The sequence below is a fragment of the Haliotis rufescens genome, unplaced genomic scaffold (assembly GCF_023055435.1).
Source record: "Haliotis rufescens isolate VD_foot unplaced genomic scaffold, xgHalRufe1.0.p SCAF_5, whole genome shotgun sequence".
NCBI classification, from domain to species: Eukaryota; Metazoa; Mollusca; class Gastropoda; order Lepetellida; family Haliotidae; genus Haliotis; species Haliotis rufescens.
Genome location: NW_025964223.1, coordinates 18,043,396 through 18,066,888, shown reverse-complemented (window position 1 = coordinate 18,066,888; position 23,493 = coordinate 18,043,396). Strand labels below are relative to the sequence as shown.

Below are 23,493 nucleotides of genomic sequence, written 5' to 3'. Positions count from 1 at the left end.
CATATATACGTTGTGTGGTTGTCCCTGAGGCATAGAGAATAGTTGTAATGTGGACAGTATTTGATGCTGTAGCAAAAACGATGGTAATTATATAAATTTTCAGCCATCTTTTTTTAACATTAACGATACGATGTATGCTGCTGAACCGAACATTGCTGTAATCTTTCGATTACTTATCATCAAATTAAACAATATGATAAACACTTTCTTTCTTGACAATGTTGAGTGTACATTTTCATTTCATACGCAATCGAACATAGAATAACAAAATGAGAATAATAAACACTAAGTATTTACATGATTCCTTTCTCCGGGAAGGATGCAGTTTCTCTCAAATGTACGTACTGAATTCGAATGAGCAACGTGTGCGTGTTTCTTGTTTTATGAAACGTTATAGTTATAAAGGTGTTCTGTATACTTCTATTACGTTAAGCTATTTGGTATTGTTGTATATACAGACTGTGAATTGTCTTATCCAAAAACGTCCCGCACCTACATTGTCTTCCTGACACCAGTATGACTGACTGACTGAATCTGGTTTTACTCCGCTTTTAGCAATATTCCAGCAATATCCCGGCGGGGCTTCACACATTGTACCGATGTCGGGAATCGAACTCAGGTCTTCGGCGTGACAAGCGAACGCTTTAACCACTAGGCTACCCGACCGCCCCGACACCAATATGAATATTAATTTTAATAATATTGCATATACATATACATGGGCATCTTGTTTTTTTATAATGACAAATGCTAGTTTTCCTTTTATTTATTTTGATCCATTTCCACCATAGATTCAAATATGTAGTGTGATGCATTTGAAATGACATGCGTTGGTATTCATGCGAATGAATGAAGTGGAATCCTTGGTTACTTTATTATTATAGTGTTGGGAATTTCATTTATCTTTGTTAATTGCTTGTATTAATGTGAATATATAATTTTGCTCACGAATCAGTATCAGATACATGCATAATAAATAGACAAACACAAAATGGATTTCATTTTCTATCTCTATATAACATAATGGACAATTTTTTTCCGATATTTCAATGAACAATTTTCTTCTTTCATTTACAAATAGGTCGAATACACCAAGTGGATAATTAATTAAATGTTTTTTGAAGCTTTCCGTTGCAAGTACTGATAAATAAATTTCTGATTGAAGAAAGATCTTGCTTGAAAGTTAAGTAAATATCGTAACGTGAACTACCCGGCAAAGTGGAATGCCATTCGTTGAAGAAAATATTTATATACAGATATCGAATTTTTTTAAGAAACATATTTACAGCTCTAATTGCCTGACATATCCATATAAAATCCAGTGAATGACATCATGGGCATCGATCTACGCAATTGGGATACCATTACGTGCATCAACCGAATCAGCGAGTCTAACCCGGTCCCGTTAGTTTTACGACACGCATGGGTTGCTGAAGACCAATTGTAACCCGGATCTTCACGGGGGCAACAGTAAAGGGATTGATTTAAACATATCTCCAGGACAAAAGTCTTGGATAGATTGAAATTCGCGTTAATATTGTCTGTTTTGTATACATTTCATATTTTCTTTCTGAGATAGTATCATTAAGAAAATATTTTTTCTACCTGAGTCAAACAGTCTTAGAATTCGATATCCAAAACAACAACTAAGGAAGAGTGAACATGCATTTATTATGAAATGTGCGTATTTTCGTCAAGCTGGTAGTGTGCCGGCTTATGTTCTACATCCATTCGACGCCCTGAATAGCTCGTCCACACTCTCTGAGGGGGCACCTACTGAAGTCTTCAGCGCATCTGTTGCAGAATACACGGTGGTCACACGGAATAAACCTTATTGCAATTGGCTGAATCCCACAACCAATACAATTCCCCCCACGCGCTTGTGAGCTGTAATCTACCGAGGTGCCATCTGCTAGTACCATCAACTTGTCGAGAAGCAGTTCAAGCGAAAGTACAGCTCTATCTGAAAGATGACAACGAAGTCTCGTTATTCAAAGTTAAGTTTCGGATTGGTTGCCAAAAGGTACATGACGTTATCTCTCGGTCTCTGACATCAGTGCATGTCATTGTGAGTTTCAACGTTCTCAGCCAGTAATGCTGTTACACTGAATGTGTATAATTCGTACCTGTCTGACTGACGGCATGATACATATATCACTTCTTGTATGATAATGAACTGTGAAATAATTACAGTTCTTTACATGGAACCAAACCCGAACAACCTTAGTTCAACGCCTTCATACATGTTTTAATGACAAATAAACACTTCGCTACCTCTCTCGATAATACGTGCAGCCTCCAAGATATCGTGCTGGCTGTAGCCCATCTCGAGACAAAGTCCCAAAGGATCTGCAGCGCCAAATCAGAGATACAAACTCAACACGTAATTACTGATAATAATTAACAAAACATACAATATAACATGACAGTGATTATTCATAAGGAACTTTGAACACGACTTCTTGTTCGTATCCTTAGTTAAATCTGCCGTGACCTTGGGACATTGTTAAAAGCGGCATAAAATCCAACTCACTCAGTCACTAATTTATTGTTTATTCTAATTTGGACTATCATGAAGAATGCTGCAATAATTAAGCATGGGGAATTTACATGCATATGTACCGTTCATCCAGTGTACAGGTAAGGAAACTTACAATTTTCCCTTTGTCCATATGGAGGATCACGGCCGCATCCACGACGTGCCTGTTTAAAATACAACCGGTAAATGTAATAGGACTGTTTTCTGCATGTGACATAAAGACTTGTTTAATCATAATGCTATGGAGAAAGGTGCCGAATAACCAAATTGTGAATCTTATGTTTTCAAAAATCAATAATAATACAATACCTGGGCCATGCTGGTGACAACCGCCCGTCTGTGTCTTTGACCTCTCACAAATTCTATGTAATCACACCTTGGCCTCCATCTTACGTGCTCTATCCAGGGATCGTCTCCTGGTTCCCAGTCTCGCAAGGCAGTCAAACATGCGAAACACCGGACAGTATCAGCGAAACCTCCAAGAAATAAAAAAAAAAAAAATGCATTGACATTATTTGAAAGGAATGATTTTTGTAGTTCCAATGTAAGCATTCCATCGTTATTGATAATGTTTTTAAACATTTAGCGATTTGGTACAAGATATTGTTATGAGAAAAACCATGTGACGAATAATGAGACAAAACATGAGACAACCCATGAGATGAGACATGATACAAGACATGATACAAAACGAGAGACAAGACATGAGGCAAGACATAACAGAAGACATGATTTGGTTGGTTGGTTTGTTGTTTAACGCCGCACTCAGCAATATTCCAGCTATATGACGGCGGTCTGTAAATAATCGAGTCTGGACCAGACAATCCAGTGATTAATATCATGAGCATCGATCCACACAATTGGGATCGATGGCATGCATCAACCAAGTAAGCGAGCCTGATCACCCGATCCCGTTAGTCGCCTTTTACGACAAGCATAGTCGCCTTTCACGGCAAGCATGGGTTGCTGAAGATCTATTCTACCCCGGATCTTCACGGGTCCACAAGACATGACACAAAACGAGAGACAAGACATTAGGCAAGACATGAGACAAGACATGACATAAGACATGAGATAAGACATGAGAGACACAAAATATAGATATTATATAACGTCTTACCTTCGTAGAAGAAACCAGCTCTGGCAATGGCGGCTGGCAAAGCAACATCTCTTCCATGTGGCCAGTTTCGATATGTAGAGAGACGTTCTGTGAATGTACTGTAATCACCTGTTGGCTGGAGCATGTGTGCACGGTTTCCTCTACTGCTACCGGGGATGATAACAGGATTTCTGGAGATCCTGACTGGGTGTACGTCATGATCTTGCAGCGCAAGGTGAGTTCGGACAGGCTGATTCCCCGAAGGCAAGGGGTTGTTGGCAAATCGTATATTTCTTGAATTATGCCTACAACAATCTTCAAGATGGACATCGGCAGGCCTGTCCCTTCGTCTCCAGTTCCTGTGCCTGATGCCGCAGCTGAAACATCTAGTCTCGTCACCATCTCCTGTAGCATACAACCCTTCTCTAGCAAGGACTAAGGCTGGCGCTTCAATATTCACCCCATTAAAGGATCGCAGCCTTAAAGCCTCAAGCCGCATGATGTCCTGGAGAGGTTCCCCTCCTCTACTAACCAATGCCTCGAAGTTTCCCCTGAGACAAATAGACGGAAAGACATGGATTCTTGAGAATGGAAACTCATATTTAGATTATTCAAAAGAATCTTTGGAATCATGCAAGGTCTTGGTATCCTTCACGAAGTTCGGGAAAGGCATGAGGAACACTGACTTCACATGCAAGCACTTGTCCATAACATCCACTCTAATCATGTCATGCCATAACTTGAAGGAGTACAGGAATTGCTTCGGCTTCATTGTTGTCAAAACCAGTCTTTCCTCTGAAGTTCAAATAATCATGGTGAAGATGCGAGAACGAGAATTTAGGAGACATCGAACTGATGCATTTTAATACTTTTCAACAGACACTATATAATTCAAAACGTACGTGAGTAAGGGTTTAAGTCGCTTTTAGCAATATTCCAACACTCACGTCGGGCTACCCCACTGCCCCAATTCACAAAGTGACGGATGTATCAATATAAGGCGTCGAAGTTTAATATTCTATATGTGTTAGAGATATAGAGATAGACTTTTTCTTAGGTCAGTATAACCTTTTCTCTGACAGGCAGAGCCGAACATTATTATTTTTATATCAGACCACGATAAGGATACTAGTATCTAGCATGTCAAGGGAAACTGTTGTTGTTGATATTATAGCTATGAGGCAAAATGAACAAAGTTATAACATGGCGTAAAGGCAAACAAGTGATGTTCATTATATGAATGGATCACCGAAAATCATTGATGACACCAGGTGTCAGGGTATGACAATAAGTAGGAAATACGTGAAGTTATGACCTGATAATTTTGACATTTTCACTCGTTTCTGCATCATTCATGAACATATACATTTGAAGAGATAAACATGCCAGTTACCAAAACGTAAGGCCATGTGTCATTATAATGAATCAATATGGCATACATGTTACGATTTCAACATACATCAAATGATTTAATGGGTGTTACCAGCCCACAACACGAACGTCGTTGTGTTAGATTTACTTCCTTATGACTGTATGGACCGGTTGCGACAGGCTATTGTGTACAGCTCTATATGAATAGAGGCAAAGCTATTATCACCGCCGACATATGAGCACTTCCAGTCACTTCAATCCAAGGGCAAGCAAACATTCATTCTCCCGTGACTCCATTTAATACGCGATTAAAAATTCAGATTACTGATAAATTTGACTGAAATGCGTCTTTTTGATTTGCGCACTTGTACATGTTGTAACCAAGACAAAAATATTTGATTTGAAATACAGGAGGTTTATTTCCTAATTCTACACGTTCACGCTGACAACTCTTTCTATAATGATCTATTTCTATGCAGATGATTGTCACAGCTACGCGATATTGAAAACAACTACCTACAGCCCATGTTTTGAAAACTGAGCAGACTCTGACTATATCTGTATGTGCTTGGATATAAACAACACACCTCCGTATTAAGTCATGTTGACAAACTATTTTTAGATATGGTATCCGCTACTCGAGTCACTCGAATTTACAAGTTTACGAGGGTGAATATTTATCTCACGTTATTTAATCTGGTTATTTAGATCGGTGGCATTATCACAACCACGGAGAAAGTGGTAGGAGACAAACAACTCACTTGGATATGGTCTTTGTAAAATGAAGCGTGCAGCGAGAGCAGTCAAATGATCAATATCGTTGTGCATGCGACAGCCATCATTCCACGTCAGATGTATTTCAGGTCCGCATCGGGCCAATCACGAACAACGTGTGTTTATAAATAACTGAAGTTACATATGAAAGACTCAAACACGCTACAGGAATTGTAGAGAAGGTGGAGTCCGGTAATCATGACTCATTGCCCCTTATAACATTAGTTTATCACTATAACAAAGAAAATATAAAAAAATATAGCCAATATCTAAAAAATATGCGTCATTTTGTATATGCATGTTTCTATTTACATTTTTAACTGGATTTTGTTTAGGTTGAATCTGTTATTTTTTCACAGACGTGATACATATTTTCAAGAGTTTCTCCTGCCTTGTCATAAAAGCAACCTTATAACAAGGTGCTTGTTCTTGCTAAAAGGTAAGATATTAAAAGTATTAAAAGCAATGTATGTGTCGTGGCTTTTCTAATCATGATTATTTTCAAAGAAATCTCCTCACATATATATCCATTCCTTCTACACAGTGATCTCACTGTGTCACAACGTTATCATGTATAGCAGCTTTACCTCGATGAGTCGAAAGAGCAACACAAATAATAGCATTACCACTCTGAGTCAAAACAGCAACATAAATAGCAGCTTTACCTCGCTGAGTCGAAACAGCAACACACATAATAGCATTACCTCACTGAATCAAAACATCAACATGAATAGCAGCTTTACCTCGCTGAGTCGATACAGCAACACAAATAGCAGCTGTACCTCGCTGAGTCGATACAGCAACACAAATAGCAGCTTAACCTCACTGAGTCGAAACAGCAGCATGAATAGTAGCTTTACCTCGCTGAGTCGATACAGCAACATAAATAGTAGCCTTACCTCACTGAGTCGAAACAGCAACATAAATAGTAGCTTTACCTCACTGAGTCGAAACAGCAACATAAATAGCAGCATTTCCTCGCTGAGTCGAAACAGCAACACAAATAGCAGCTTTACCTCACTGAGTCAAAACAGCAACATGAATAGAAGCTTTACCTCGCTGAGTCGAAACAGCAACATGAATAGTAGCTTTACCTCACTGAGTCGAAACAGCAACACAAATAGTAGCTTTACCTCACTGAGTCGAAACAGCAACACAAATAGCAGCTTTACCTCGCTGAGTCGATACAGCAACACAAATAGCAGCTTTACCTCACTGAGTCGAAACAGCAACATAAATAGTAGCTTTACCTCACTGAGTCGATACAGCAACACAAATAGCAGCTTTACCTCGCTGAGTCGAAACAGCAACACAAATAGCAGCTTTACCTCGCTGAGTCGAAACAGCAACATGAATAGTAGCTTTACCTCGCTGAGTCGATACAGCAACATAAATAGTAGCCTTACCTCACTGAGTCGAAACAGCAACATAAATAGTAGCTTTACCTCACTGAGTCGAAACAGCAACATAAATAGCAGCATTTCCTCGCTGAGTCGAAACAGCAACACAAATAGCAGCACTACCTCGCTGAGTCGAAACAGCAACACAAATAGCAGCATTACCTCGTTGAGTCGAAGTATTCTAGGGCCGTGGACATGGCATTTGAAATGTTTTGGTAGACATTTGAAGTTATATGAAATGTGGTAATAGTTTTTATGTACCTATTATATATGATAATACTAGTTCAGTTGCTTGTCGAATGCTGATTATACCGGACCGTTGTAATTAAGCGTATATTTGGATGTTCCAAGCAATTCGCGTTAAGATTTCATTGTATACTTATTTCATATCAATAGATCATCTATCATCTATCTTCATTCAGTAGACATAATTACAAACGTCTGGTGAATCGAATATGGTGTAAATGTGGTAATTTGCCAATTGGGTCAAATATTAATATAATGTAATAATATTCACTCCATATATATTCCTATTTCAAAATCGGGCATTAGATCTGCCCATATTCGTCTCAAAGATTTCGTTACCCTTTCTGATTAAATTACGGATAAAAGAGCAAGTACGAATCTTGGTTTCGTTTATATACCCACAAACATTTGTTTATCGGTTACTTTTCAAAGTAACAATTTGATCCCTGTTGATGATGTGTTTTCATATTTGTTTTGTTCGTGTGTAGTGACATTTGAAAGAAACATGTGCATTCGGTCAATATGTTTTAAATGAAGGACACGTGACCAGAAAAACAACATAATTACACATATTTGATCTGCAAATATTTTATTGTGAGATGAAGCTATCACAATGTGTTACAAATCAACGAAGAAATTATATATTCCTTCAGTGAGTACAATTTCATACACACCATATATCCTGCAAGGAATATATCCTGACAGATGCAAGAAATTGACACAACAACACTCTATTTTGACACAACAAACAACACGATCATTTCCATGTATATATAAAACATCTATATGTATAAAAGGATCATATAGTATTATCAGTACCCACCAGAAGTATATGAACTATAAAGGCAAACGTTGATAGTGAATTATTTTGTTTACATAATAACCGATTTGTATATATCCTATCAAGGAAAAAGAATCTGATACATTTTAATCATTGTCTGGATCTTTAAATACTAAGTTTCATAGTGTGTCCCACACCTGTGTATGAGCATATGGTTCATCAATGACACTTTATCTCTCAGTGGACCAAAGGTTGGTGCATTCAGAAAAATCACATTAACTTCTTATAAAAATGAACTGAAAAGGGAACATTAATAGGTTATTGAAACAATATCTTCAATCACATCGTTTCATGTCATACACAGACTGTAAGACTGGTTAGAACAAAACAGTGTTGATAAGTTTGCGCTTGAAATACAAATACCCAGTGACTGGTTGTAATAGATATACTAGTAGATATGACAAAAATCCTAAAACATTGGCAAGCCAATTCTAATCCCAGACAAAGGAAAAGTTATTACACAGTATGTTTGTGTTACCAAGTTAATATTGTGTACCAATGGTACAAATGATAATGTGTACACACATCTTTAGAAAACATCATGTATGCATATTTTGAATTCAAATAGAACATATTTAAACATATACATAATCAGATAGTTATAATGATACATTTAAAGACAGTATTGGCATCATAAAATATATTACTAAACAATGTTGTCCATTTGTCGACATTAGCTTATGTAGGAATATATTATGAATAAAGACATGACCAATTGCTGGATGTAATGACAGCATTAGCGCTAAGATAGATTTGTGAAACAGGGCCCAGATGTCTTCAACTTGTGTAAGACGATTTAAAGGAGATGTTGTTGACAAGATGTTACTAAACTCATTGCATGTTTCATTAGAAACATGAGAAATAATATCAGACCAAAATGAGAAATGAGTCTTACAATTCGACTTGTTTCCATGCTTGGTCACTGTCAAACTGTCACAACAAGAAAATACAAACTGCATTCAAACTTGTCCATCAAATCAATGTAAAATAGACAATGATAGTTCTTTCTCACAAATGATACTGAAAATACAGTCATATAAATACTTATCTACATTTCGTTCTCCAGAGCATTGTAGCTGAAGTTCGTGAGTGACGTATGTAACTAATGATACATTTGTGACAAATATTCATGATACACATACACGTGACAATTGATACCCCGAATAAGAAAAATCAGTGAATCAATATTTTGGTAAGTATAAATTAGTCATTTGAAATATACTGGCCATATATACTAACAATATAAACAATGTTGTACTTCTAACAATATACAAAGATCTATGAGGCAACATCAGTATTTGAAATCATAATTCATTGTTGAACATATATTTATATACACACAACTTAGAATCTGTCATTGATTACTGTATATTCTCTATATATATACAATTTCAGGAACATTCATTGAAACAAATGAATCTATCAGTGATTTTATATTTATATAGTTTAAGGGACATTCGAAGGACCTATCTATCATTCATCTAATATACATGATATGAGGCACATTAAGGCATTTTAATGAATATGCTATCATTGTCAAGTCATTGTCACTCTCAAGGATCAAATCATCATTTATTAGACACAAAACGACGGTTTTCCGGTATATGCGGGCTAAAATCCATCATTGATTATATGGATGTAAATTGAGGTACTTTCAGGTATTTGAAAGAGGTGAGGTGAAATTGGGTTCAACGTCGCGTCCAAGATTATTGCACTTATATAGCGACCTGCATGTACGTGTGTGTGTGACTGTTTGTACTAGTCCGGATTAATGCCGATTTATAGTGTTAGCTCACTGAGATACCATGCCGCAGTTTAACATGAATACCCCACTCAGACACAGTATACTGACTCCGAACCGACCAGTCCTTGTTTTAGCCCCTTTATGCCGAGCGCCAGACAGGGTAACAACAAGTACTAACTTTTAACGTCTTTTTGTATGACGCGGCCGTGGATCGAACTCCGTACCTTCCGCTCTTCGGGCGGACGCTCTACCACAAGACCACGAAGGCGGTCTATTTGAAAGAACTATCGTTATTATATATGCACACTGAGTCTCCGTCAGGAATGTGAAGGAACTATCTACAATTGGTCGTGCAAATACTATTTTAGCTATGTGCCGGTTTCTGAAATAGATGGTCTACTTTAGTAAATATATACATACAATTCGAGGCATATCTATAATCTATTTTCTAACACTACATCTTTTTCTTGTTTGAAGTTTGATAACTCATCATGAGTTCCAGTTACATTTTATAACCATGTTGCATTGGAATTCGTGGCTTTCCTTGACATCAGTATTTTAACGCCATAAGCCTTATGATCTGAATACATACATGCTTCTGGACTTTTATTGTCAGTTAACGCCTTTTCCTCGGGAAGATGGAATACATATTACCCACTATTCACCTTTTTTAACGTAAAAGTGACAAAATCCTTTCCCCATGTACATGTTCATGTTCATAAAAAATGGAGCAAACGAGTGAGCGATGTGGTATGAGACGAATGAGTAAGGATAAGCTATATGTATGTGCTAAAGTGGACTATTTCTTTCAGGCACGTACAAAAAAGCTCAAATTGTAGTCGTATGATCAATGATAGATACTTTCTTTCTATATTTGATTGTGACTCATTGTGTAACTACAGAGATGAACAGTTCCAGTACCGTAGTCATATACACACTGCATGTCTTTGTCACAATGGACGAATTATGAAGTATAAGGAATCAGGAATACATTTTTCTGAATTCTACAAGAGTCGCAACATTCATGATAAGTGACATTAGTTTTTAATGTGTAAATTTCACAATTTAAACATACGAGAAAATACTTGACTTCCACTTTGTAAAACATTCTCCTTTGGGGAAATTATAACCCCTTTGGGATAGTTATGTGTTATCATCGTGTGTGTCTGATAAGACTGGTGGAATCTTGCATTCATACTAACCATGAATCGAATGCTGATATATCCTACAAAACTAACAGTTGATTTTCCAGTTGCAACCTATTCCAACCTAAAGCTTTTCCGAATAACTTGTAACTTACGGGTAATTCATGCTGTCAACAGAACATGTCAAATGCAGCCAATCGTGTCCGTGAGTTGAATAATCCATTCTCCAGCATGATTTATCAAATAGAATACACTTTCTCACTATATGAAGATTGTCTGAACATTGTCAAACTAGCCATGCTCCGCGTTGAGACTGCATGATACTGAGACTGTCAAGTCTTGTCCTTGAGATGTGCCGCCAGATGGACACGGACAGATCCCCGGATGTGTGTTCTACAGACTGGGCAACGTTCTAGAGCTGGGGCGCACATCGCACATGCCACCAGATGCCCACAAGGGAGGAAAACGATGTTGGCAGGGTCCTCCAGACATATCTTACACAAGTTCGACTCTTTCAGCTGCTGTGTCTCTTCCTCTGTGGCCTTCAATTGTTCCTTTGTGCTTTCTGCAAAAAAAACACATATATCACCTCACTGTTAGGCCATGTCTCATCAGATGAATTTGGTATTTACCAGAAACATAAACATTGAGGGAGAAGGCGGTAATAAGTTAACACTTGTACCCAAATCCTTTGTCTTTTTGGACAATAAAATATGTTTCATAAATAAACATTCGAAAAGGATATACTCTTATTTAATATTAGGTACCGACAAGTACCGAAATGTAGTTATATTAAATCTTATTACTGAAAGTCTCTTAATTTCAGGTGAAAACAAGTACAACCAGAGCATACGTACTGACCGCAATTTTAAGATGCATTGACATATACCAGTATTGTTTTTTATTTGATATGGGAGGGGCAGTGGGGACCGCAGTGGTTAACCTTTTGCTCATCACGCCAAAGAACCAGTTTTACATTCCCCACACATGTACATTGTGTGATGGCCGGGATAATGCTTATAATGATGCTAAAAGTGGTCTAAAATCCAACTCGCTTTCCCATTTCCATTTGAAAGCTTCGTTTCAGAAAACAGTTAGTGTACAACTTAATCCAGGTAATGTTCATACTCACTTCTCCTAGCGGATGACTTTTTTTGCTTGGTAATGGCTATATTTCCGGATGGCATCACTGGCAAGCTTTGAAACGTATTTCCCTTCGACGCGGAGGACCCCTCATACCCCTCATCCTCATCGTCTGACACTGTGTGCTCAGATGCTTGTCTGCTGGGTCTCTGCCATGAGACAGTTTCATCAGCATGTCCCATTGGTATTCTTGCTTTCGCTGCACCAGCTTGAAGATGTTTCTGTTTGACTTGTTGGTTCTGTTCTTGTTGATGTTCTGCACCTAGGATTGAGATTGTCGGAGTCGATCCTGCAGCTGCAGCTTTGATGGTTTGGGTTGGGTCCTGTGTATATCCATTATCAATTGTCACTAATTCATTATTCCCTTGCAGTTCTGTTCCTGAGCTGGAGGTCGTCTCTGCCCCCGATCCAGCAGCTGCAGGTTGCTCATCGTAGTCGCCTTCCGCAGAAGCAGCCATCTCCAGGTCCTCCTCTGCCATGATCTGCCCGAGCAGGACATCCAGTGTCAATGAGACATGGCCTGTGAGGAAGCAGTATAAACAGTGCTGTAGAACCTTCCAACTTATGTTTCAATGATATGTCTTCATTGATACATGTTCGGAAAACTAATATCTTAGACATTTTTCGGTACCTTCCCTGCTTAAAGCTTTCCCTCGATATAAACATGCATTCGAAACAAACTTTATAATATGTTTTACCATAACATATTTGAAGGAAATTTTATATGAGTGTCTATATGCTCCGAATGGTGAATGAAACAAGAACATTATATTTACTCTGGTTCCTGAGAATGGCCAGAGCATGTTGGCTGACACAGTCTCTGCTGTAGCCCATCTCCAGGGCGCGGTGACACGCCTCCCGTTCAAGGACATCACCAGCGTCTGATGAAGAAATGATTCAATGGGCATTAAAATGCATACAGTGGATGTTAAATATACATCTTCATTAATTATTTAAGGCATTGTGCGTTGAGATGATAACCATACGAGTCAGTTAAAGGGAGATATGGAACTATCCATGCAATATTCCAGCGATATGACAGCGGTTAGAGATTATCAATCACTTTTACGAAAATTGTGTTCTGTGTGATTAAATACACGAATGTCTTCACAGTAAAATCAATATGATGTAGACTTAAGTGTAATACGTCCATCTTCATATTTTTAATTCAAAATGAAAAATGGTTTCTTCCATTTTGAAAACCGTGAGAAGATGATAACAATAACGTTACGTGAAATCATAACTTCGGCGACGTCATCACGCTATAGTGCAACAATGTATGTCTGTGTTTATAATAGTGTCTGCAATAGTGGTCAACAGTACCACGTAGTGTGTGAATACAACATTATACCGTTGCTACATATGGACTCACGTATTTCGAACGTTTAGGACAATACATATGTAACCGCTTTAATTTACCATTCGTATTTCCAGCTTGATTTCTGATTTCTGGTATGTCACGTTCCTGAAAGTAGACATAGAATATGGAGTGAATGAATGAATCAGTTAACACCGCTTTGAACAGTATGTCTGCTATATCAGGTCGTGTCAGCTTCATGTAGGTCTGAGACACATACCATTGTTGTGACACTCACAACCACCATGTACCAGTCCCCCATCCTTCACCCCCACCCCGAACAATATTATTGTGCATATCGACAGATATGTGCCTGTTGAGCTTAATAGGTAATCTGACATACCCTGCTTCTCTCCCCTTCCTCCGCAAGTGTCTGTGTAATAAATGCTTCTCCTTTGATGGCTCTCACATAGGCACAAGACGCCCTCCAACGCACATGTTCCACCCAAGGGTTGTCTCCCTTCTCCCACGTCTTCAGACCAATACCGCACACGAAACATCGCACACAGTCAGGGAGGCCTGTGGGGGAGAATTAATTTGTTTAATAGTTAACTAAACCTGTGGTATTTATAATCATAAAATGGTATCATTTCATTCACATTAGCATAACCCTTGTCTTATTATTATTAAATGAATTTTTTCTTACTGAAATTCAGCATTTTATAAATCTGAATTCCAGGTTTAAATTCTGACCATATAAGGTAACAACCTCCATGTGGATCAAAGCATTGTTTTTACCTGCATAGAAGAAACCAACTTGAACAAGTTCTTCTGGTTTCTTGCAATGTTCTTTGGGCCACAGTAGGAAGGATGAAAGTCTAGTTGAGATGTCACAGTAGTTGGGGTAGATGGCATTGTCAAACCTCAGAGATATCTTTTTATGAAGCCCTGAGTTATATCGTGTCCCGGTTGCTGAATCAGATTGTACAGTAGACTCCCTTCTTTGTAATTGTGCGCTAACTGCTCCTTCCCTTGAGGCAGGCAGAACAGTTATAATGTTGTCATCTGTGACAGATTCATGGTTTGTATGGATTCGTGAACTGTGTACACCTTCATCAGAAACAGACGGAAATGCTACTGTGGCATCATCTTTAACCGATTCAGCTGATGATTTGTATTTGTTGTATGTAACTACGTGTAAGTTAGGATTTTCCCGAGCACTTCTTGTTGCTGATTCGATACCAGCGCCACTTGTTGAATCGGCCTCCAAGCTTGACAGAGTATCATCCGCAGTGGTTATTATGTTTGGATCTTTGTGCATGACAAGTGTCAAACTAGCATCATCTGATGAATTAGCCAACGCGACTGGTGGTGATGTAGTGTCGGCTATGGGAGGAGGGTTAATCGGCACAGTTATTTGGTCAGTTCCCATGGCATGAAGACAGGTTGGGGAAATCTGTTTGTGGATGATGAAGATGTTGTCCCCCTGTTGCCAGCCCCTGTGTCTGATTCCGCAACTGAAACATCTGGTCTCATCCCTATCGCCCGTAGCGTAGAATCCTGCGGCTGCTAGACGAATGCAAGATGCGTTTACATTGATACCCGAAAACGAACTAAGCCTCAAGCCCTCATATGCCATCTTTTCATCATTTGAAACATGTTCATGATTAGCGATCTTTACAAAGTAACCTTGTAAAGAAAGAAAAGGTGCAACAGTAAGTGTTTGGAGGGATTGAATATAGCTGTTCATATCAATATGACGAAAAATGTCTTTGGAAGGGAGTTTAGACTCGACTGATTCCTCGTCTTTGTCTGGAAAAGTACTGCCATGGTGGTCCAGGTACTTATTTATTTCATTTTGAGTTGTACATGTACCGCCATACTCTTCGTGTGTTTGTTGGAAGTCACAATCACTGACATTGTATAGAGCGCACAATTCACTAATTATGCGTGAAGTCTCTTTTATATCACATTCAAGTGGCGTTGCTCCACGTTCCTTTGCAACAAGTGCCCGTCCAGTATCAGCTACCAATCCACTAGACGCCCTTCGACTGTCTGAGGGATGGCTATGTTTTCTTTCCTTTGGATATGGGGTATGAGAACCAGTCAATCCTTTGATCGCTTCAAATTCCATGTCAGGGAATAATGTTTGCTTGTGTGAGCTCACTCGTCTATCGTTCATCATACCTTCTGGACACTGCTTCCAACATGTATAGAAATTTTCCTTTTCTTTTGCCACATGAGTCTTTCTTTTCCAATCATTCACAAACTGATTATCCCCGAAACCGCTTTCAAAATGCTGTTCAGATTCTGCTCGACTGCATAATGATTCAAAGAGCAGCGATGTATAAGAACACATAACAATATCATTAAAATGCAGTCGGACTAAAGATTTTGAAACATGCCATCCATTACGAAATTCACTGCGTTCTATATCGGAATGTCTTCCTTCTTGTGAACACTGCTTCGATAGTTCCCATTGTGTATCAGTTTCATTACCAGTGATAGGGGTTTGTGTATCACATTTGTCCTCAACATAAGCTATTGTTGTGTAGTTGGTTTGTTCTTCCTCCTTGATGTTACACCCTTCTGGTTCGGAATCCATCTTATACATAGGAGCATTGTAATATATGGCAGTACTGCCAACGTACTTCTTGGTTGTGATCTGGTTGTTTAACAACTCATCAGTTCTTTTGTGTTGACAGTGATGAGGAGCTGTACATCCTCTGTGCCATGTTGCGTCACTTTTCTTTCTTCCATGATGGATCGATGTTTTTTGATGGTTTGAATCCCATCCGCCATATTCAATGGTCTTAACATCTATATTTATGAATGAATATCTGGCACTGATCATGATGGAGTCATATTCATTTATTATTGTGTTCTGTGATGATTCTTGCAATTGTGGGTTCAAACATGACATTGACAAGTTATTGCCTGCACTGTGGCTGATGATCGTCATTTTAGTTGATTAAGCTTGCTTGGAGGTGCCCAACTCTGCTCAGAACGATACTTCAATGGTGAAACTGTCAACTAGAAAATATTACATAATTAATAAATATTTTTATTAAATGAAATTTCATATTGTCTCTGACTATTTGTATCTGTACCTAGTTCACATTCTAAAATCGTGGCACTTGAAATGGACGTTTCGTAGTACCAGACTGCAGGGGAATTTGGATAAAGGTGGTAACAAACACTGCTGACATGTATTGAAGATTCCCTAAACATTGATAACACCATGCGTACTCCTCATCCAGAGGTCGAGAAGGAAAAATACCACGTTCTCATTCATGAGCAGCACGTATATATCCATTACTGTATATCCCTGTTGATATAAAACCCAGTTATGTTTCTAGTTTTCTCAGCACGATGCCCGTCCGTGTGCCTTTCGCCAAAGTGGTAAACGTCGAAGACCTGCAACACTTCGGGCTTTCCACACGCATTAAAGTAACACGCCGTGATATATCTTGAATACGTTCAAAGCGGCGTTAAACCCAACTCACCAACACTATTGATACAGAACCCCAACATAAGAGACATCATACGATCCAAACATATATTGCACCTTTATACACGTTAAGTTTAAGTTTATATTAATAGTCGTGTGTATGTTTGTTTTTATATGAAAACACCCAGCAAACATAGGTATATAATATGTTAGCATTAGCATCTTTTGGAATCTCTATCATTACACTCCGAATGTGTGAATAAGGATTTACGCCGCTTTGAGCAACTAGTTTGTGTACGTACAGCGTAACCCTGAGAGATTCGAACATCTGTTCCCAATAATAGTGTGATTTAATCAGTAACATGTCTTAGTCTGAGTTTGTATGAACAAATATATATATATATATATTTACTGTAATGTTTCCAACGGAGTCGACAGGTTTCGCTCTCAAATCAGGTCTCAGTTAATTACAACTTTTCGTAACTATACTGTATTGATAAAATGTCCAATCTCACGTACATTATAAACAGAGCAATTATTATAGATATGTCTCAGGCGAGTAATACCGAGGGTTGCAAATCAACATAACCATCGATTCAGAATATATAGACAGGGAAGTAACACGAGGTACTACAGCTAACAACACAGACATCTGTCGTAATTATGTATTGTAACATATGGTTGAACTGGCTCACAACAGTGAATATTTCTAAATGACTATTCTAAAATGTCACAAACCTCACCACACATTCTTTGTATGAAACAAACCACCAACCTTACACGAATTAAACAGACATCCAGATCTGATGTATTTCCTCAGATTCAGACTCTTCAACACAGAGTCTACTTGTCGCAGTACAGGTTACATTTAATACCACCTTCGGTCACAACTCATGGCTATTTTAAGACTGGTTTCCCAACTGGTTCAAATATGTTGCTGTTTAGATATTTAGAATAAGTGTGACATAATAACCTTGCACGAGGCATTAGTAAAGAAGAAAGAGCATAGTGACCGCAATCCCTCATTGTGTAATATATTACTCATTCTCTTGGGTAGGCTTGTACATCGGGTTGAAGGAGGCCTTTGGTGTTGATTCTGTGTAGTTTTACACAGGAAGTATTGCAATACGTCATAATCAATATCAGTGAAAACTGAGGGAAACTCCCGCCTGAGTTGGAGGGAGCTAATTGATCTGACACGATACTATTATTTAGATTCATTCCAAAACTGTCTACCACATACTGAACGCGGTTTGTATTTTGTGACCGATATATGGTTATAAATATCCTAAGGTTATACCATCACAATGTGGAATGTCACAAATAGTGAAAATATTCATTCAATAAAAATGTCTACTCGCTGGAGGTTCAGTCCCATCACGGGTGTTATAGTCTCATTTATACCGTATTAATGATAATGTATGAATTCTGTGGTTGTCCTTTACAAGTAAAGTTGATTATCGAGTAGATTAATAAGATGGATTATTGAACATTCATATATGACTTTTATAATCGATAAACACAACGTCTTTTAGTGATAAAAAGAGTGGGTAATAAGTCAGGCTTGAGGATTATATCAATACATATTCACATTCTAAAACGGTAGCAATTCAAAGCTGTATTTGATGTCATTGTAACCACAGGCACAACTGTGAACATTTTCAAAACGACTACTCTAAAAATAGATCCATGTCACAAACAATCCTTACGACACGTTCATAGTTTGAATCAGACAACCCACCTCACACGAATCAAACAGACATCCACAACAGTATTTCCTCAAACTGCAGTAACATAAAGTCTGGTTTAGATGTACAGGAAAATTCATTTCATATTCTGTCACACGTCATTGCTATTTTAAGGCTGGTTTTCCCCGTAACTGATTAGCCTGTGGTTTACAATATGCCTCATAACTAATGGAACACAACCGCCTTGCACGAAGCATGAATAGAGTAGACAGAGCATAAAGACATCAATCCCTCCTTATGTTGTACACGAAGTTTGGGCTAGCAAACCAGCAGTTGACATTGTAAAATCGTCCGAAGTCGTCTGGGTACTATAACAACCAACCAAAATACCAAACCTGACCGACATCCGATGATCGCATAGTGATTGTGGTCGAAGTAACAATTACAAATTGATATTTATACAGAAATTTGAAAATACATAATATATTATCAACCATAATTAATTATATAGAATTAACAACGAGACGATAGCCCTCATTAAAATACACGGAGTTGTGTGTTTGAATATTAATTAAATTGCCTTTAAAACTTTATGAACACTTTTTATGAAACAACAGTGTTAAACATTGTAAAGTAAAAACATAATAGCTATAGATTGTAACTATAAAAGCATAGTTCGAAGTTCAAGATCTCCTTGATGTGGTTATCGTGCATGAGTGACCCAGTAATTTGAGGCCCCACAACTCGTTGTGGAGATTTGCATCCTTTAGACCTGCCAAAATCCAATGATGGTTGGTTCATAACCAAGTTATAATGCTGATTCTGTAGCAATACAATGCCCGTATTTCATCAGTATCGAAATATCAAAGACGTGCATCACTTCAGCCTTTCCCCCAACGTCAAGCTCATACACGCGATATAACTGATATTATGTTCAAAGAAGCGTTAAACCCCAACTCACCCAATCCTTGTTTGTTTCATTAATTTAGTCTTTCTTCCAACTTAAGACAAATACATAAGATGTGTACACATTGCCTGGATACTTGGAATATACAATGACTGTGTATCTTCACTCTGACCTTATCTTGTGCGGAGGGTGTATGTGGTAATCACTCGCGACATCGAGGGTACACTGACATTGCTGCAGTATGTCTGTCAAAGAAGGCAATGGGTTGCGTGAAAATCGGACATTGCTGGGATCTATTCTGTGTTTCTGTCTACAACCTCGAAGATGAATATGAACAGGTCTATCCCCTCGTCTCCAGTTACTGTGCCTGATGCCGCAGCTGAAGCATCTTGTCTCGTCCCCATCTCCTGTAGCATAGAAGCCTTCTCCAGAAAGAACTATGGCTGACATTTGAACATTTGATCTGCTAAAGGACTTCAAACGCATTGCCTCTAAACGCATTGCGCGCTGGATTGGTACTCCTTGTCTTCTCACCAAAGCTTCAAAGTCACCACGCAAACTAATTGAAGACATAGTTCTTGCTTATGTTAACTTTATAAGTTCATTACAAACTATATGCCCAGAGCACAGAGAGGCGTGTCCGTATCTAGGTGTTAGGATCAATACTCTCCAATCTACCTGTTTGAATCAATCCTCTCCAAAATTCCAATCTCAGATTCCCATATCTGAAATATTGAAATATATATAACGTCAACATCAGAAAATAACCAGCCTCGACTGTCCGACGAAACAGATTCCAAAAGGCAACATAGCGTTAAAAGTAATATGAATAGATCACTGAAAATCAGTGATGACACCAGGTGTTCACGAAAAAGGCAAGCATATCCTGCCCCACAGGTAGCACCCCCTTCTGCACAATCTGCATGAAGGCAATCTGCTTGTCGCCTGACGCTACACGTACAGCAGTTCCTGATTACTATTAAACAGCAGTCCCAAGGCAACTAGGACATGCTAGGGTTAGACCCACCCCAGAACATAAATAAATAAATAACAGAATCAGCCCCCCACCCCTACTCACAATCTTCCAAATCAATTCAATGCGTCTCTTCTAGATTACGAGATCCATCTAGCTTTGCCTTTGAAATAGGCCCGCGGCGTTCTTTGCCCTACGATATCAATAAACATGAATAAACTCACATGTAACCGGACATGTCCTGTCAATACAACACACAGCGCTGCACACTATTATTTCAGCCCCTTCAGCCTCGTCGATATGAATGGCTATGCAGTTAAATGCGTATGCGGGGAATTCCCTTAGACCATGTATGGCGATATACGAGACTCTCGCGCATGAAGCTAGCGCGTGGTCCAATTGAACGGCGTCTGCCTCTCGCAAGGCGCGAAAAACAAGCTTCATCAGGAATTTTTCAGATAAGCTAGCTGGTGCATTCTTTGTCACGTTTTGATTCCTGTCACATTGTGTTTGTGTTGTTGCCAGTTCTATTACAGCGTTATTGACGTTAGCGGTACATAGTGTTCACCACTACTTTTTCCCTCTGCCTCTCGTTTCCTTTAACATTTCGCTAACACTTGACGTGATTGCTGCCCGCGGGTTTTTTCGATTGACATGTGACAATTGCTGTCTGAAACTTGGAATAATCGAATAAAATAATTTCGATTTTCCTTAACGCAGACCGAATAATTTAAGGTCTTATGTTTTCAAACGTCTGACTAACATCTGAAGAAACTGGTATTTTAGGTTTTGAGTATTGAGTATTGAAGCTATGGGCAGTCAGTACGATTGTCGTATTCTACCCTGAAGCTGTGGACAGTCAGTGCGATTGCCGTATTGTAAACTGAAGCTGTGGGCAGTCAGTACAATTGCCGTATTGTAAACTGAAGCTGTGGACAGTCAGTACGATTGCCGTATTGTAAACTGAAGCTGTGGGCAGTCAGTACAATTGCCGTATTGTAAACTGAAGCTGTGGACAGTCAGTGCGATTGCCGTATTGTAAACTGAAGCTGTGGACAGTCAGTACGATTGCCGTGTTGTAAACTGTAGCTGTGGACAGTCAGTACAATTGCCGTATTCTACACTGAAGCTGTGGACAGTCAGTACGATTGCCGTATTCTACACTGAAGCTATAGACAGTCAGTGCGATTGCCGTATTCTACACTGAAGCTGTGGACAGTCAGTACGATTGCCGTATTCTACACTGAAGCTGTGGACAGTCAGTACGATTGCTGTATTCTACACTGAAACTGTGGACAGTCAGTACGATTGCCGTATTCTACACTGAAGCTGTGGACAGTCAGTACGATTGCCGTATTGTAAACTGAAGCTTTGGACAGTCAGTACAATTGCCGTATTCTACACTGAAGCTATAGACAGTCAGTGCGATTGCCGTATTCTACACTGAAGCTACAGAGAGTCAGTAGGATTGCCGTATTCTACCCTGAAGCTACAGACAGTCAGTACAATTGCCGTATTCTACCCTGAAGCTGTGGACAGTCAGTACAATTGCCGTATTCTACACTGAAGCTGTGGACAGTCAGTACGATTGCCGTATTGTAAACTGTAGCTGTGGACAGTCAGTACAATTGCCGTATTCTACACTGAAGCTGTGGACAGTCAGTACGATTGCCGTATTGTAAACTGAAGCTGTGGACAGTCAGTACAATTGCCGTATTCTACACTGAAGCTATAGACAGTCAGTGCGATTGCCGTATTCTACACTGAAGCTACAGAGAGTCAGTAGGATTGCCGTATTCTACCCTGAAGCTATAGACAGTCAGTACAATTGCCGTATTCTACCCTGAAGCTGTGGACAGTCAGTACAATTGCCGTATTCTACACTGATATATATATGCAAGCATCCAGGTCGGATTAACGGGACCTGACGGAATATTGCTGCCGCTTAGGGGAGTCATGGGAGGAATAGGTGCCAGGTATCCCTTACTTGTCGTAAGAGCCCACAAACGGAAAATGTATAATGGGTATGTGTGACTTGACTGATTGCATGTCTTCGAGCCCCAACTGATTGACTTGTCCAGACATGACTATTTACAAGTCATCATCATACAACTGGAATATTCCTAACCGGTGTTATATATATCAACGCCAGAGAATAACCGGTCTCGATTATCCGACGACACAGATTCCACTGTGCTGAAGGCAAAAGGCAAAATTAACACACCCACACTCACTAACTTGATGTCAGTGACAACATCATGAACTACGATGAATTACAAAACACATACTTTACCAACAAGTGAGATTTATATAGGTTGTGTTGATACTTGCTTACACAATATATAGATATACAAATACTTTACAAATCACAAACTTTCAAAGTTCCGTTTAAGCTTTTATTAGTCCAATGTCTAATATGTCTAGTATTAGGATAATGCCAATATGAGTCAGTTAGGAACCGCCTGAACAAACCAGTAACTATTGAACAGTGCTGATCATAGTGCAGCTTAGTATATCAGCACACAGGTGAGGTGAGGTGAAATGGGGTATAACGTCGCGGTCAAGATTACTGCACTTATATAGCGACGTGCATAGTGTGTGTGCGGCTGCTTGTACTAGTCTGATGCCGATTTACAGCGCTAGCCCACTGATATACCATGCCGCAGTTTAACATGAAAACCCAACTCAGACACTCAGACACAGTGGTGTGAAACCATACTCAGTTCCTCACTCGCAACACACAGCGGGAAATAGCTGAAGTAGTAAAGAAGATAAAATTGTCTTTTGTCCATAATTTAAATATTGTGCAGAAACAGATTCATAACTGTCAAAAGACGTATCCACATTACCTTACAATTGGAGAAGCCCATTACCC

At 38.9% G+C, this 23,493-nt stretch overlaps 2 protein-coding genes across 6 annotated transcripts; both read right to left on the bottom strand.

Annotated features, from left to right (window-relative positions):
* Positions 1-1,652: 1,652 nt before the first annotated feature.
* On the bottom strand, positions 1,653-5,884 carry LOC124145221 (baculoviral IAP repeat-containing protein 7-B-like). Of its 3 annotated transcripts, XM_046514934.2 has the most exons (6): positions 5,771-5,884; positions 3,660-4,433; positions 2,849-3,015; positions 2,655-2,703; positions 2,275-2,349; positions 1,653-1,963 (listed from the first exon to the last, which is right to left on the bottom strand). In XM_046514934.2, the coding sequence occupies exons 2-6, from the start codon at positions 4,135-4,137 to the stop codon at positions 1,722-1,724; spliced, it is 1,011 nt and encodes a 336-aa protein (XP_046370890.2). In that variant the 5' UTR covers positions 4,138-4,433; positions 5,771-5,884; the 3' UTR covers positions 1,653-1,721. The 3 variants fall into 3 exon arrangements, with proteins under 3 accessions (XP_046370890.2, XP_048239992.1, XP_048239993.1); XM_048384035.1 differs by lacking the exon at positions 5,771-5,884 and having other exon boundaries at positions 3,660-4,532; XM_048384036.1 differs by lacking the exons at positions 2,275-2,349; positions 5,771-5,884 and having other exon boundaries at positions 3,660-4,532.
* Positions 5,885-10,167: 4,283 nt separating this feature from the next.
* Positions 10,168-19,170, bottom strand: LOC124145213 (baculoviral IAP repeat-containing protein 3-like). 3 transcript variants are annotated; one of them, XM_046514908.2, is made up of 7 exons: positions 18,792-19,170; positions 14,398-16,632; positions 14,003-14,178; positions 13,722-13,767; positions 13,079-13,183; positions 12,292-12,822; positions 10,168-11,724 (listed from the first exon to the last, which is right to left on the bottom strand). In XM_046514908.2, the coding sequence occupies exons 2-7, from the start codon at positions 16,559-16,561 to the stop codon at positions 11,492-11,494; spliced, it is 3,255 nt and encodes a 1,084-aa protein (XP_046370864.2). In that variant the 5' UTR covers positions 16,562-16,632; positions 18,792-19,170; the 3' UTR covers positions 10,168-11,491. The 3 variants fall into 3 exon arrangements, with proteins under 3 accessions (XP_046370864.2, XP_046370865.2, XP_046370866.2); XM_046514909.2 differs by lacking the exon at positions 18,792-19,170 and adding an exon at positions 17,826-18,782; XM_046514910.2 differs by lacking the exon at positions 18,792-19,170 and adding an exon at positions 17,831-18,782.
* Between the last annotated feature and the right edge of the window lie 4,323 nt (positions 19,171-23,493).